General features: G+C 35.4%; 1 protein-coding gene across 4 annotated transcripts; it reads right to left on the reverse strand.

Moving 5' to 3' along the window:
* Positions 1-628: 628 nt before the first annotated feature.
* LOC110104703 (65-kDa microtubule-associated protein 8) lies at positions 629-15,732 on the reverse strand. Of its 4 annotated transcripts, XM_020833931.2 has the most exons (12): positions 15,516-15,732; positions 15,222-15,425; positions 13,423-13,671; positions 13,107-13,322; positions 4,442-4,597; positions 4,149-4,308; positions 3,932-4,083; positions 3,266-3,353; positions 3,129-3,202; positions 1,664-1,738; positions 1,012-1,300; positions 629-929 (listed from the first exon to the last, which is right to left on the reverse strand). In XM_020833931.2, exons 1-12 carry the CDS (start codon positions 15,582-15,584, stop codon positions 922-924), a joined length of 1,740 nt encoding a protein of 579 aa, XP_020689590.1. In that variant the 5' UTR covers positions 15,585-15,732; the 3' UTR covers positions 629-921. The 4 variants fall into 4 exon arrangements, 3 of the variants coding, with proteins under 3 accessions (XP_020689590.1, XP_020689589.1, XP_020689588.1); XM_020833930.2 differs by having other exon boundaries at positions 841-1,300; positions 3,932-4,080; XM_020833929.2 differs by having other exon boundaries at positions 841-1,300.
* Between the last annotated feature and the right edge of the window lie 893 nt (positions 15,733-16,625).

A 16,625-nucleotide genomic window follows, 5' to 3' on the forward strand; every position in this document is an offset into this window, starting at 1 on the left:
AGTAGGACCAACACAAGTCAATAAGAAAATAATTAATTATAAAAAAGTTACTATAAAAATTTGTGTACTTGAAATTGTAACCATTAAGAGTCTTTATTTTAAATTTTAATTAGCATTTGTATTATTTCGGTAAGCAAAAGATTGTTTGGAATGAAAATGAGGATGAAGATTGGAAGGATGTTGACATAACTAAGGATGATAGGAGAGGGAAAACAATTTAGTATGATGATGATTCTATTGAAGACTTGCTAAGTGATAATAGTGGATAAGGTTTTTGAATTCATAAATAATAATTTTAATGGCATACAACCCTGACAGGGGCTGAACCCCATTATGGCTGGGGGGGGGGTTGGGGGGGGGGGGGGGGGGGGGGGGCAATTAGCCCTACATGGGATCTTGGTTGGGTACACATTGGATACCCACGCTTTGTGCTGGCGGGCTTTGCCCACCCACACCCACCTATGGTGATTTTTCGGATGTCATATCCACCCACTTTCCACGCTTATTGAATGCAGTCTACCACGAATTAATGGCATTGAGGTTTTTAGCCATTTCTCTTATTGCAAACTTTCAAGCCACATATTAAAATTTATCATGGTCGTGACACGGTTCAGTGTTGCGCACTGTGTAGTTAGAATTACTGTAATATATTGCATGCATATGATGATTAGTAATATAAATTGATTGTCCTCTAATATTGAGTACCCACCCATGAGGCCATGAGCATACTCATACCCACCCATGCCCATTGGGTATGGGTGGATATGTGGGTGGGTGTAGATATAGGTACCCAATGCAGGGCTCTGTTGGTGACTTCAGGATCAAATGCACTGACATGAATACTTGAGCTATACTTTTTTTTTTCTTAATTGAAAACAATCAATGCTTGAGTGAGCTATCAGGTAGAAGCTCCATTATTGTTTACAAACCTGTATAGTACATTCCACAACAATTAATTTAGATCTGCCATTACAAATCTATAAGATGCTATTGATTAGGGAGATGATGGACCTGAAAAGGTTGTTGAGATTACTGAAGCTGTATCGGTTTTGATAGCATGTCTGTGATTTTTCATCTTCTCGCGTGTTTCTGTCATCTTTCCTTCTTTTCTTCCCCTTGTCATCTGTGCTATTGGATTGTTCGATCCTTGCTGATTTTGGCTAACTACCTTTCTAATTAAAGAGGAAGCACTGCTAAAGCTGCTATTTAAGCTTCTGTTTGGTATGCGGTAGGTACTTGTGCCTGGTCTTGGCCTGAAAAGATCATCCTTCTCTCCCAAAGCTTGAACCCGCTTTCTTTCCTGAAGAACATAACTTATTTGCAATTATCTATTTGCATTGGCTTTAGGCTTCGGTTGCGACGGCTTTTTTACTGTTTCTTGAAGCAGCTTTTTAGTACAAAATTTTTTATTTTTATACTAAAAAACTGCTTCAAGAAACAGTAAAAAAGCCGTCCCAAAAATTCTAATTAGACCTACTTGCACAGGTTTGGAGGACTTGAAAGTTTGAGCTTAATGCAGATGGGCTTCATCACCAATACCTGTGCTAATAGTTCTTTCTAGATAGCTTTGTGGGAAATTTGGGAAATAGCCAATTTTTCCACTTATATTGTTTTTTTTTTGAGCCCAAGTTTTTATTTTTTAAGCAATTTGATTAGAATTTACCCTCTGTCTTTGTATCTCTTCCTCCTTTTCCCGCCTGAGCAATGTGTACTCCTCCAGCATTGCCATCAGAGGAACCTGTTCAATCAAAATCATTGAATTATCAACTTGTGAAGGATTATGTTATAAATTAAGCCTAAAAATTTTTGTAGCTCATGACATCAATCCTTAATTTGCTGCTGCTGCTTCCTTTAGCTAGAGTACAAAAAATTGCAATCTATTGAATGCTTCCCTTTTGTTATAAACATATGTACAATATATGAAACACATTAAAGTTCAAATTTCGTGCCTTAGCTTAACAATTAATAGATACATCATGAATGCTTCTATGTGTCTATGAAAATTGCTCTAGTTCGCACACACATTGCAAATTTACATATTGAGTGCCATAGCCAACCAGTTGAATACATAAAATCACTCATGCACGCACATATGGATATGAACCTAAGCATATACAATGAAGTACAAACATGTCTCAAAGCCTTTTGTACATTGTTAGATATGTGTTGGAAACAAACACATATCGACACTTGTTTGATTTGCTGAGTTCTTGTATGACTTGTTTTCTCCAAAATTAGAATGGTACACATCTTGACACGACAAACACACATCAATACAGATGACAGATGCAAGGTTTTGGTTCAATAATTTCCTAGCACAGGTTGAAGGTTATATAATCTCTTTTTTTCTGACATTTTTTGAAGAAAATGCAATGCTGATATTAACAAAATCATGTCTAATGATTAATGCTAATGTTGATGTATTGTTAACAATTAAGTACTGAAATGGCCTTTTCAAACCCAAAAGGCTACAAGTGAACATTTGATTAAAGAAGATGTATCCATTTAGAACTATAGATTAGGCTTGACTTGTAACACTCATAGCGTCATCTATATTGTATTGTGATATTTGTTTGACTAGTAAATTTTGTTGCCTTATTTCTCTGTTTTCCTTGTAGTTCTTCCATATGAAATATTAAAGACCATAACAGTTTTTAGTTCAGGTTTGAGCTAGAAATAACAAAAGAATTTTTTATTAGTAAAACATGCAATTTAATGAGTTTATTACAAACCAAGTATGAGCTATAAGAGAATTATTTCAGTACCAAGTAAATCTTATGATTATAAAATAATTTCAGTACATTGACGTATCTTTTGACATTCACTACATGCAATGATTTTAAAAGAGAAATGCAAATCTTTAGTTTTGTGAATGAATGCATGTATTAGTTCTATATCAGTAATTTTTTCTTTGCTATGAAAATATCAAAGACTTTCTTTACTGAAAATGCAACTGAATCTATTATACATCATTAATCTATTCTGAAAAAATTCCAAAGATATTTCATTAAAACTTTTGCTCTTTCCAGCTTTGGGCAACTGTCTTTGTGTCAGTATTGCATGCTATAAATATCATAATGAGTGTTTAGAATGTAAGGATAAATTAAAGAGTACACTATATATCTAACCTCATCATACAGGAAACTCTTCTTCCTTTCCGCTTCCCAAATTTTAGTCTTTGCCATTATTATTTCAATTAATCCTGCAACAAAACTTTCATGGTAATATAGTCACTGTAGTTTCCCATGCAGTCAAAATTGCTTACCTGGAATTCGGTTCACTGTAATTCTAGCCCGTTCTGCACGTTTGAGGTTCTTGTGAGCACCTCTGCTAACTGAATACCGGTTTTCATCCTATAAATGCCAGTGGATGAAATGTCTCGAATTCTATGGTTAAAAGAAAACATGTAATGTGCTTAATTAATTGAACTTAGGGGTGTAAGTGAGCCGAGTCGGCTCGAGGTCGACTCGTTTATGGGCTCGCGAGCCGAGCTTATCGAGCTCACGAGTCGAGCTCGAGCTTGAGCCGGCTCGGTTCGTGAGCTCACGAGCTGTCTCGAATAAAAATTAATATTTTAAAATAATTTTTTTATTTAGTAAATTTAAATATTAAAAAAATTATAAAAAAATCACCTAAGTTTTATTTAAATGTTAAACATTTCATATTTTTTTTTCTAAATTTTAATTAAGTTTTAAAAATCTCGCTTAATTTTTTAAAATCCCATCTAATTTTTAAAAAATCCGGCCTAAATTTAAAAATTCCTGCCCATGGTTCGCGAGCTAGCTCGAGCTCGTTTACAGTGAGACGAGCTCGAGTTCGAGCTCGCTTTCCAACTAAAGAGCCGAGCTCGATAAGGGTCTAAACTCGGCTCGACTCGACTCGACTCGTTTGCACCCCTAATTGAACTATAATATTTGTCATGGTGAGTCACCCTGCTAAACTCTTCCAGCCAACATTCTTCCCTGCATGATGCCATCCATTTTTCAACCTTCTCCATTATATCCTTCCTGCTCCATGCCTCTTCTTTTGCCTTGGAAATGTATTCTTCCATTCTCGTTAGGAGATCACCATGCTCCATCTCTCCTTCAAGACATTTTAGGTGTACTGATCAAAAAGAAAGAAACTTGGTTTACACAAAAATTGCATACCTTGCATGATGAGATTCATGATGTTTTCCATCTTTGACTGTGGAGGTAACTCCATGTGAGACTTCTTGCATATGCCCTCAAATTCTATCTGTTTATTGATGAAGAGCTCCTTCATTTTGCTTGCTTTTAACTGATCTAATCTTGCAACCTCAGACTCAACCTACCATGTTTAAAATTAAAAAAAATGGAAAAGATAATAAAAGTTAAATTTGTGGTAACTGGAGATCAGGGAGGTTTACAGACTTAACAGATATTACTCTAAGCTTGCATACTTAACATCTGAGATCACTTACCTTACCAATTATGTCGACTGTGAGGCTTCCTGGGAAAGCATCACCAGCTGAGGCTGATGGTGGTGTGATCACTATCTTGATGTATGGCTGGCGATCTTCGAGTGGCGCATCCATTAGGTTCCACAAGTTTATAAGTGCTTTCCCGAGCCTGCCAAGCTGTAGATATATAGCATGTTGTTTATGTTAGGCTGAAATTGTTGGATCAAACTGATAGGAAATACTTGAGTTCGCAAGTAACCCAAAGGGAAATACTTGAGAGTAATAATCGATAAAAACAGCAAGAAATATGCAGGAATTTCAGGTTATTGGAGAGAAACACAAGGACAACTTCTTCTATTCAATCCACGAACAAGAAAAACAATACAAGATACATGTTTCTTCAATTCAAGAGGAAGAAACAACTCTTCAATTATCTAGCAAAGCCAACATAAAACTTGTCGACCAAAACCAAATGAGAAAACAATCACAAAAGGGTAGAGAAGAAAAATGAGAACCTTTGCATTAGCAAGCCAAGAGAAAAACAAGATAAGTTTGTCCACTTCGAGAAGGACAAGATCTCCCACAAGAAAACCCTAGAAAAGCACAAGAGAAGACTAGAGGAAGAAAACTAGAAAGAGAATACACTTTTCATAATACCCAAAACTAAACCCTAATGGCTCCCTTCATACCCTTTCAAAAAATCCCCTCCCATCCCCAAAATACCCCCACTTAAGTGGGGGGTCCCTCTTGGTCCAGCAGGATGCCCGCCCCCCTCTTCCGCCTGTAGACCCGCACGGGTCCAGGCGGGACCGGTAAACCCGGTCCAACAGAAACCTAGGGATAGCCATAAGAAGAAGTTGAACCATGCACACTCTTATTAGCTTAGGTAAGAGCAGAAGAGACTAGTTTCTTGTTAATTTAAATAGACCAAAGAAGGATGCATCGTTACATATCTTAACTATGCCAAGGTGACAAAACAAAGGTATAACTCAAACTATTTGCTGGTACAAGTGAATCTCAAAAGTGAACGCCATGATGTATGTAATAACCAATTCGGTCTGGTCGATTCGAATACCAGATCTGTTAAAAGGCCGGACGAAGCCTTTCACAGAATAGAGAGGCGTTCGCGAACAAAGAAGGGGTGGACGGGCGATTTCATGTGAGAGTGTGAGGTGAGTTGCTGGTACAAGTGAATCTCAAAAGTGAACGCCATGATGTATGTAATAACCAATTCGGTCTGGTCGACTCGAATACCAGATCTGTTAAAAGGCCGGACGAAGCATTTCACAGAATAGAGAGGCGTTCGCGAACAAAGAAGGGGTGGACGGGCGATTTCATGTGAGAGTGTGAGGTGAGTTTTGTTTTTCCAATTTTAGCAAATGATTGTCTTTAAGGAAAAGAATTAACAATTCATCTTCATTTTTATCGCTAAAGGAGGGATAAATTTGGAAGAAATTTCAATGAATGAGAGGAACGATAAGGGAAAGAGGAAAAATCATGGTTTAAAATTGCATAATAAGAGGCACGTCTAAGTGTAATTTCGTCCCTTTAAACCTCAAAGCCCACGCAATGAGTCCAGGATTTGAGGTATACGCCTCAAGGCACGCCTCGCCTCACGGTTTAGAGGCGTCCGCCTATAAAAATTAAAAAAAAAAGCTAACATAATATATATTTGTTCGGTTAGGACCCCCAACCCTCGCGCGGTCTTCCGTCATTCTCGAAAATAGGTTTTATCACTTCTTCTTCGAGTGACCTTTTTCCCTCTTAGTTCAGCGTCGGCTTTCTTCCACGGTGAGTTACTCTTCGCATATTGCTTGGAATTATCTTCTACCGCGAGTTGGGTTGGAGTCTCCTTCGACCAACCGTTGAAAGCTCTTCTTCTTCTTCTTCTTTGTGGTTCCATCCATCGGTCTGTCTGCTCAGTACCGCTTGGTATCACTTGGTATCGTCAAGTACATACTCGGTACCACTCGGTATGACAATGTTTGGTACCACTAGGTACATGCTCGGTACCGATCAGGTGCATGCTCGGTACTGCTCGATATCACTCGATACCAAGCAGGTATATGCTCAGTACCGCTCAGTACATGCTCAGTACCGTTAGGTACATGCTCAATATCTTTCCATACAAATAACTTACGAACTTTAAAAACAAGCAAAACTTCAAAATTACTCTTACAATAAAAATTTGTTCGGGAGACGCTGCCCCCGGAAACCCCCACAGGTCGAATCCCACCAGGGGGCAACGCTCCCTTGGACCACCAGCAGACCGGTATATTATTGTAATAGTTGTTAGTGTTAGTCTACTTTTTTATGAGTGCATGCTTTGTATAAGTTTTCTTAATGTAGAACAAGTTAAGCATTATGTTTAGGGATTCCGATATATTACACTAATATATTCTTCTCATAAAGGATGATCAGAAGTAAGGATAAAGCTGCATCGATTATAAAAAAGATCCAGCTTGGAAACATAACACTCAGGTAGATGTAGGGGGAAGCATGGTTTAAAATTGCGCAATATGAGGCTCGCCTTGAGGCCCGCCTTTGCGCAATTCCAGTAAAAAATGCCTCGATGCTTATGCCTCAAGTTTTTTTATGAGGCTTGCGCCTCAACTTGGTTGAGGCCCGCCTCGCCTCACTGGCAAGAGGCTTACGCCTCACGCTATATATATTAAAACTTAGATAAATCTTGAAGTAAATGCCCGACATTAGACTCTATAGGAGAGGAGGAAGGGGAGAGAGCAGTTCATCATAATGATGATTCAAATGAAGAACCCCTTAGTGATGACAGTGTTGATGACTTATGAGTTCTTATGTGATATGTCATTGCTATTTATTTTTGGAAATTTGAATTATATGTTAATTAAAAGAATATTGGGATTTGGGAAAGATAAAATTTTGAATTGAACTATATTTCATGTTGTCTTATTATTGGGATATTTTGATTTCACTTAATATCTTATGTTTTTTTATGTTTTATATTATTCACTCATTAGTATATAAAAAGTTTATCATTTTATGTTTACGCAATCTTTTGATTTTTGAGGCTTACGCCTCAAAACGCCTTGAGGCTTACGCCTCGCCTCACGAATGAAAAATGCCTCAATACCTTAATACGCAATTTTAAACAATGGGGGGAAGTGATAAAACATATATCTAAAATACAATTACTATAATAAAGTTCTGAAGGGTGGTGCGACTAGGATGAAGGATCACATTTCATGGTCTCACAAGAATGTTGTTCAATGCTCCAAAGTTCCTAATACTGTAAGGGAAGAGATAAAGTCATACATGAATAAGTCTATCACGTCAAAACATCTTGCACAGAAGTAATTTGAGGATAGAGTTGATGTTGACTCTTACTACGGTAGTGAGCATAGCATTAGGGATTCATCTTCTTCGATGAAGCCCATTTCATCTTAGGATGCTAGAGGGCCTATGAATCATTATATGGTAAACACATCAGATGATATGCCTCCTACAACACATAAGATGGCCCCAGAAAATACAAGGGAGGCATAGAGAAGAGTGTGCAAGGATATAGACATATTATTTTACGAAAATGCAATTTCATTTAATGTTGCAACATCACATGCCTATTACAACATGATTCGTTCAGTTGGAGCATTTAGGAGAGGGTTCAAACCTCCAACCATGTATGGTTTGAGAACATGGATTCTGAAAGAATTGGAAAGCACTGATAAAAGCATCGAAGAAACTAAGCTGACTTGGGCTCAAATAGAAGTAACAATTATATCAGATGGGTGGTTTGATATCAAACATAGAAGTCTGATCAGCATTCTCATTAATAATCCTAATGATACTGTGTTTTTAAGATCAGTTGAAGCATCTGACCTAGTCAAAGATGGTGAGTTCTTATTTAGATTATTAGATAGTATTATTGAGGAGGTTGGAGAACATTTGGTTGTACAAGTTGTGACAGATAATACAAGTGCTTACAAGGCTGCAGGTAACAAACTTATGGAGAAGATGAAACTTCTGTACTGGACTCCATATGCTGCACATTACATAGATCTAATTCTTGAGAAGTTTGTGGAGCTACCTTAATATAAGAATGCACTTACTAAAGCAAAAAAAAAAAAAAAATCAAGTTTATTTACAACCATTATTGGGTTCTAGCTCTTATGAGAAAATTTTCAAAGAAAGAAATTCTAAGGCCAGCAGCAACGAGATTCGCCACCGCTTACTTAACCCTAGAGAGCATGCTGGACGTTAGACAACCTTTAGAGGCTATGTTCACATCTACACAGTGGCTGAGTTGTGGTTGGGCGAAAAAGGCTGAGGGAAAAGAGATTAAAAAGATTATTTTAAATGATAGATTTTGACATAGTATCTTATATGTTATTACAACTACTAAATCTTTGGTTCAAGTTTTAAGGATGGAGGATGCTGAAAACAATGTTTAAAATTGCGTATTCGGGTAATAAGGCATTTTTCATTCGTGAGGCGAGGCGTATGCCTCAAGGCGTAAGCCTCAAAATCAAAAGATTGTATAAACATAAAATGATAAATTTTTTATATACTAACGAGTGAATAATATAAAACATAAAAAAGCATAAGATATGAATTGAAATCAAAATATCTCAATAATAAGACAACATGAAATATATTTCAACTCAAAATTCTATCTTTCCTAAATCCCAGTATTCTTTTCATTAACATATAATTCCAATTTCCAGAAATAAATAGCAATGACAATTCACATAAGAACTCATAAGTTATCAACACTGTCATCACTAAGGGGTTCTTCATTTGAATCATCATTATGATGAACTGCTCTCTCCCCTTCCTCCTCCTATAGAGTCCAATGTCGGGCATTTACTTCAAGATTTATGTAAATTTTAATAAATATAGCGTGAGGCGTAAGCCTCGTGCCAGTGAGGCGAGGCGGGCCTCAACCAAGTTGAGGCACAAGCCTCATAAAAAAAACTCGAGGCGTAAGCATCGAGGTGTTTTTTACTGGAATTGCGCAAAGGCGAGCCTCATATTGCGCAATTTTAAACCATGACTGAGAAGAAGCTTACAATGAGTTTCATCTACAATGTCATGGACGAAGCCAAAGAAATGATTGCCTCCAACTTAGGAGGCGAAGATGGTAGCTTTAAGAAAATTTGAAATATTATTAATGATAGGTGGGAGCTACAACTTCACCGACACTTGCATGCAGCTGATTATTATCTAAACCCTCAGTATCAATATGCAGAGAACAAGTCTATAAACCCTGAAATAAAGTTGGGATTGTATCATTGTATGGATTGGCTAATAAGTGATGCAACTGAAAGATCAAATGCTGACATGCAATTGATACCTTTTAGGAACAAAGAAGAATTTTTTGGATTACAACAAGTAAAGGATATAATTGTCAAACGATCTCCAGGTAATTTTATTTAATGTTTTAAACATTTATTTAAAAGTTATTTTTTTGCACTAATTAAACTCTCTTATATAAATATTAATTGAGTGCTGGGTTCAATTTGGCGATGAGACTCCCGAAATTGTAGCGTTTTACTGTGAAAGTTTTGGACTTGATATGCTTTTCATTTAGCTGTGAAAGAAATTGGAGTACCTACAACCAAATACAAACAAAGAGGAGAAATCGCTTGTCCACATTGAGGATGAATTCACTGTTGTACATTATGTACAATAGGAGACACAGAGATAGGAATTTGAAGAAAAAATGATTAATGAATGATGAATATCATTTGCTTTGCAAGGATGTGACATCTGTTGATGAGTGATTTGTAGATGATAAAGTTGCAGTGATGTCGTCTGAATTACAAGATGAAGATTTAAATGTTGATTTCTTTAATGGTCATAAAACATCTACATCCACCACAACTCAAGAATAAATTAAAAAATATATATATATAAATAATATAATTTTATTATACTTTTATTAATGTATTACACTATTATTTATTTTAAGATTGTTCAAAAATATTTAGGGAAACATAAGATAACTGATATTGAGGAAGCAGGACTTGATTGGGAGACATTGGACTTTATAGGAGAGGAGGAAGGGGAGAGAGCAGTTCATCATAATGATGATTCAAATGAAGACCCCCTTAGTGATGACAATACTGACAACTTATTAGTTCTTATGTGATATGTCATTGCTATTTATTTTTGGAATTATATGTTAATGAAAAAAATATTGTGATTTGGGATAGATGGAGTTTGAGCTAGACTATATTTCATATTGTCTTATTATTGGGATATTTTGATTTCACTTCATATTATGTACATTTTATATTTTATATATTATTTACTCATAAGTATATACAAAATATATCATTTTATATTTTCGCAATTTTTTGATTTTGAGGCTTACGCCTAAAAACGCCTTGAGGCTTACGCCTAGCCTCACGAACGAAAAACGCCTCAATACACGATTACGCAATTTTAAACATTACGCCTCGCCTTTATTTTTTTCAATTTTGTATAAATTATTTCCTAATTATTTCTCTAATTAGTAGAAACATTTAATTGAAGATAAGATAGATAATTGAAAGTGAGGAGAAGAGATTTGAGAAGGAAAGATGAAGATTTTGGAATTTGGAAAATCCCCTCGTTATAAGTAAACTTTCATATGAATTTTTTTATATTTATTTTAAAAGTATATTTATTTTATAAAAATTATATTGTTTAATTTTAGAAATTTTAGAAGAAAAGAAATCAAGTTGTAGGATTTAACAAGAAATATAATTGAAGCTGAGGTTGTGACAAGGACGATTTGAAGGATTAAAGTGTGTAATTATAATTATAGTTATGAAATTTTAATATTTTATATTTTCTTTCAACATTACATAATATTTCATATCATGCTTAAAGGTTTTACTCCTTTTTGGAAACCATCATGTGTAAAACGATGTAAGTTTAAATGGATAAAAGAATATAGATATTATTACAATGGAAAATAAATGAATGAAATGACATAAATGAAATTGTGTGTATATGTGAAAAGAATGTATAAACATATATGATACATGTATGTTTTAAGAAAGTATGCATGCGAATAAATGGTATATGAAAATGAATCGAAAATGAACATATAAAAATGAATAAAATAAATGTAAAAAAAGGGAAAATGTTATGAATGCAAACTTACAGGAGTTCTCCCCCGTATGGTACTGGCTTGGAAAGCAACGTACCCGTGCACGAAAAATGAAAAAAATATGGAAAAGAAAATGAAAATGATTGTACTTTTGGGACATTTAGACGGTGCTCATGTACAAATTAAATAAGAAAATGAATAAATATTAAAGATTTATAAATGTTATAAAGGAATATGACCGGATATGTATAAATGACTGAAATGAATGAAATAAAGATAAGAAAGAAAAAAGTATAAGATGTATATTAAAGATTATATGTGTATTGTATATATTTTTTTATTTATTTCATGTTGACTGTTTTAACAGTTATCCAATGAGTTTGCTTTGTAAACTCATTCCATTAAATAAATGTTTCAGGTAAGTTTTCAGAGATTTAGAAATGGCAAAAAAGGGAAGAATTTGTTTATAAAAGACGATGCAATACTGAAAACATGTAATTTATGATCTTTACAAATGTTAAGTATTTGAGAAATTTTGTTAGTGACTCTTCAGATAAATTGTGGAAGAAAATATGATGTTTTATGTTGTATTACTTATGAATTAAATGATTTGATCCTACCGTCCAACTTTTGTTTCCGCCTCATTATGTCGAGCATCCGAGCCAGGTCGTGACAATGTAGGAGGTTCCTATATTTATTCTAGCATAATTCAAATTTTAGACAAGCATTTGGAACATTTGAAACACATTAAGACATGGAGGGATGTAAGAAGTTATATGTAAATGGCTTGATTACAACTTTACCATAATTTATATAAGATAGGTTTGGACCAATGCAAGTAGGAACAAATCTGAATGAGTCAAACCAGGATGTAAGAAGTTATATGTAAATGACTTGATTACAACTTTACCATTAATTTGTAAAAGATAGGTTTGGACAACGGCAAGGAGGAACAAATTTGAATGAGTCAAACCGTCTCTTTCTCTCTCTCTCTTCATCTCCCTTTACTTCAGAGGAGGCCCGCTTCCTTCACTCTCAAAACTAAGAGAGAGCCATCTCTCTCGTTCTCTCACTCTATTCCTATCAAATTGAGATGCTGAAGGAGGAAAGGAGAAGCGAAGGCCGATCAAGGAGGAAAAAGCCATCCTGGGGAGGAACTCTACAAGAGCTAAATGACCATCACTATCTCTTGAGTATTTGGTAAAATCTAATCATATCTAGCTAAGTAATTCACCTCCTTTTGTTTGCTAGGTTTTAAACCAAAGTTTTCCTTACCTCTATTAGGTTATACAAATTTTACAAATCCAATTGGTAACTCGTAAATTTGATTTCAATCAAAAACGTATCAAGCAATTCTGCCTTCAATCAAATCAATCTATTGTGTGCATTTTAAACTCCACATACTACCTTAGCTCAAGAACCCCCTCCTGATTCTATCCATTAAGAAGACTAAACATTAATATTTTTAGTGGATATGCTGCAGATTCAAGTAGTTACAAATGAGCAAAAACTTTCATCGAACCGGTTTCCTTGCAGTTTCACCATTCAATCAAGCAAAACAGAAAAGATGTACATAATCAAAACAGTTTGAAACAGGAAAGAACTCCTTACCTTCTCCATCCTTTTCTTCTTCTCTTCTTTAAGCAGATTAACAGTATAATCAAGCCTCTCCAGGATGGCATCACTAATGTTCATCGAACTTTTATCACTCGAGTCATCCAAGCTGTGATGTACGTCAGTAATGATTTTGCTATATTCCATACCCATTGTCGCAGCAAGTTCACGAACTTCTCGCAAATACTTCTGCACCCTTACTAGCCTTTCGCTCTTCCAAACCAAGCCACAAAGCATTAAAGAGTAAAGCCAAATTAGAAAAATAAGTAACGCCGAAACCCTAAATCCAATCATAGTTTAATTATTGCAGTACCTTTTCCCGTTCAAGTCTCTGAAGCTCACTATGATACTCTTCCAGCTTCTTCAGCGAAAGGTCGCTTTCGTTCACCGTAACATTCTGGCATTCCTCCGAGCAACCTGCAATGTCTGACTTGATCTTCCGTATTTCGGCTTGCACTTGCTTGAACTGGCTTACCCTCTCTTCCTTCTTTAGCTGCATCTCCCTTAGGGCAGGAGCGATCAAGTTCAGTTGTTCCTTAAGCGTCCCTGTCAGCTTTTCCGGCTATGTAGAACATAATGGATTAGTTCTTCGTTTACATGCATTTTACTGAGGGGCTGCTTGGCAACAAGAAGGATCTAGGAATTAGTCAATCTTGTATTTTTGAATTTAGTAAATTCTGGATGCATTAAATCCTCAAAATTATTTGAGAAGATAACTATTAAATTATGTGAAATTGAATTTAAGATGATATTTTTTTTTTTTTTTAAATTAAGATGGTTAACTTTTTAGAACAACAATAACCACATTAAATCTTTGTCCCACTACGTGGGGTTGGCTATATGAATCTTTTTTTTCTAGTGTCATGTTAAAAGTCAAATTCTGGTTTAAATCTAATAAAGAAAGATCATTTCTAATATTTTATAACAAAGTTTTTTTAGGTTTATCTTTATCTTTCTTAATATAAGTCAAATGTAATACCTCTATTTTCCCGACCAATTCATCGGAAGACTGTCGTTTTATGTGATCAAACCATCTAAGATGACTCTCTCTAATCTTATCTTCCATTGGAGCTACTCCAACATTTTCATGTATATGCTAATTTCGTATCCTATCTCTAAGGATAAATCCACTCATCCACCTGAGCATCCTCATTTCTGCAACGCTTAACTTAGTATTATGCTTCTCTTTTAATGACCAACATTCCGCATCATAAAGTATTGATCATCTTATAGAATTTTTCTTTAAGTTTGAGGGGAACTTTTCTATCACACAACAAAGCCCTATGTATTCCTCCGGTTCAATTTGGGTGTTAAATATTAGTTATTTATTAATTTTAATTTTAATCATAATTAATTGTTATAATTATAATTATTTAAGTTTTATTTACTTAGTTTAATTATTAATTATCTAATTACTCACTTAAATATTGAATTATTAATTAATTATTTAATTATAATATAAATTAAATTAGATAGATTAATATTAGGATTTGTATCGGCTTCATGTGATTGGTTGTTAAATTTTAATGACTAATTATTTAATAAAATTTTAAATTTGAATTACTTGTTAATTTTAGTTGTATTTCGAATTATATCAATTAAGTAAAGATTAATTTTTAATTAAGAATAAACAGTAACTTTATTAATTTTTAATTAAGCAAACAAACGTTTCTATTAATTCGGCCTTGCCTTTTTTTTTTTTTTTTTTTTTTTTTTATGATCGACTTTGCCTGCCTCGCCGACGTCGATCGGAAGTCACGACGACGTTCTTCCTGTCGATCGGAAATCACGACAGGTCGACGGCTTTGTTCCTTCGCCGCCTTCGAAGACGTTCTTCGCCTCCTTCGAAGACGACGGGAGCTCGCTCGCAGCGAAGGTGACCATCTTTCTCCCTTTCGCGCGCTTCTTCGGTCAAATCCCGTAAATCCGCCGAACCCGGGATTTACTAAATCTGGTATTTACGTAAACAATCGGTAACAATGGATTTATGTCGCCGTGAAATTTACGGGATTCTCAAATCCCTTTTGGCAGGATTTCTAAATCCTGCATGAATTCCGTTGCCATACAGCCCCTAAAACAAATTGGGCAACTTATTAATCTATAGTATCTCACCCGTCCGGGGAATGATCGCTCGCCGAGCGAAATGAGAAGATTGGTAAACTCAGCTTCTGAATCAGCCAATGCTTGATGGAGACGCACTCTAGAAATGTTAGCTCTATCAACTTTCCTCTTGTAGACTTCCAGGCATTCCTGTTCCAGTTCTTGGAGAATCCTTTCCCTTTCCTCCTGATCTTGTCCCACCTCATTCCATATCAGCTGCTCAACTCAATCATCAGTTTTTGAGACTAAAAAAAATCTTTACAAGGAGAATCAAAACACATTTGCTAAGCCAAGGATTCTTCGTACCTTCAGTTCTTCTAGCAGATAAGAGCAGGAGCATTCAGGCAAGGCAGAGCTGATGGTTGTTGAAGCCATTTAGAATGAACTTGTCTGCTAAGGCATTTAGGAAGATAAGCACTTAAAAATGAACTATTTAAAGAGGAAGCTGGCAGGGATGTGAATGACTAAGTGGTGGAAGTTGAGGCTTTGGATTGTGGGTATTGCTTGGAAGACAAGTAGACTGTCAGTGTTAGGTATTGCAAATGATCTAAAACAAAAGATTGAAGCTTTAGGAGCAAGTGTCACATACCTTCTCATTATTTTCATCTTTCTCCTTATTTTCTTAGGGGTCCTATTTTGGAGAGATTGTTCTGTGCAGACACTGGACACAGCTTACCGTCCACAGGCGAATCAGGTACAGCCACATCATCCAGTACCGAGCTGCGGTACCAAGTAGGGGGTGACGTGACGCATTCTCATTAGGCTCTGGACGGCGTTTGGTGTCCGCATAAAATAATTCATCCCCATCATTTTGAGACCAAAGTTCCAAACACTTACTTTTGCCACAAACTTTGTGTGACAGATGGAGCCTCTTATTCAGTTGATGTTGGCTTTGGATCACTATTAGATATTGTGATTGGGGTTCCTCATCTTTGGAGCTTGGTGGAAAAGCTTTTCCTTTCTTAACATCAAGAGAAGGACCTGATGCTCTTTCCCTCTGTATGATACTGACTCTCTATCTATTTGATAGTAACTTGAGCTTTTCATAAAATACTAATGGGTACAAGGGAAATGATTTTTTGGCATAAAGAAATAGAGTGGTTGATGTGTTTTGTGGCTTTGTTTGATCCATTGCTACAATGTATGTACTTGAAATTCATAGTTTTGAGGAAATCTTTTATTCTGAATGGCTTTCTCTATAAATAAATTAAGAATTGATAGTGATTGCTTATTTTGCAAAAACTTTTTTTTGGGCAATGTCACATTTATTCCTCAAAATTTTCCTCTTTCTACTCTTCAAAATTTCTCCCAAATATTAAAATTTACTATAAAAATTCAATCCATAAGCTTTTTTTTTTGTTTTTTACATGGCATAGTTTTATAAGTAAGATGGATTTTTTGTGATTTGTAAAGGTT

Source organism: Dendrobium catenatum, unplaced genomic scaffold, assembly GCF_001605985.2.
Source record: "Dendrobium catenatum unplaced genomic scaffold, ASM160598v2 fragScaff_scaffold_621, whole genome shotgun sequence".
Classification (NCBI taxonomy): Eukaryota; Viridiplantae; Streptophyta; class Magnoliopsida; order Asparagales; family Orchidaceae; genus Dendrobium; species Dendrobium catenatum.

Bases quoted from the DNA above. Each gene is read 5' to 3' on its own strand.
- LOC110104703 (XM_020833929.2), bottom strand. From the start codon at position 15,584: ATGGCTTCAACAACCATCAGCTCTGCCTTGCCTGAATGCTCCTGCTCT. The intron at 4,084-4,148 runs GTATGCAATTTT...AATGTCTTGAAG, and splicing joins CATGAATCTCATCATGCAAG to GAGAGATGGAGCATGGTGAT. The intron at 1,301-1,663 runs GTAAATTCTAAT...TATGTTCTTCAG, and splicing joins AAGAGATACAAAGACAGAGG to GAAAGAAAGCGGGTTCAAGC.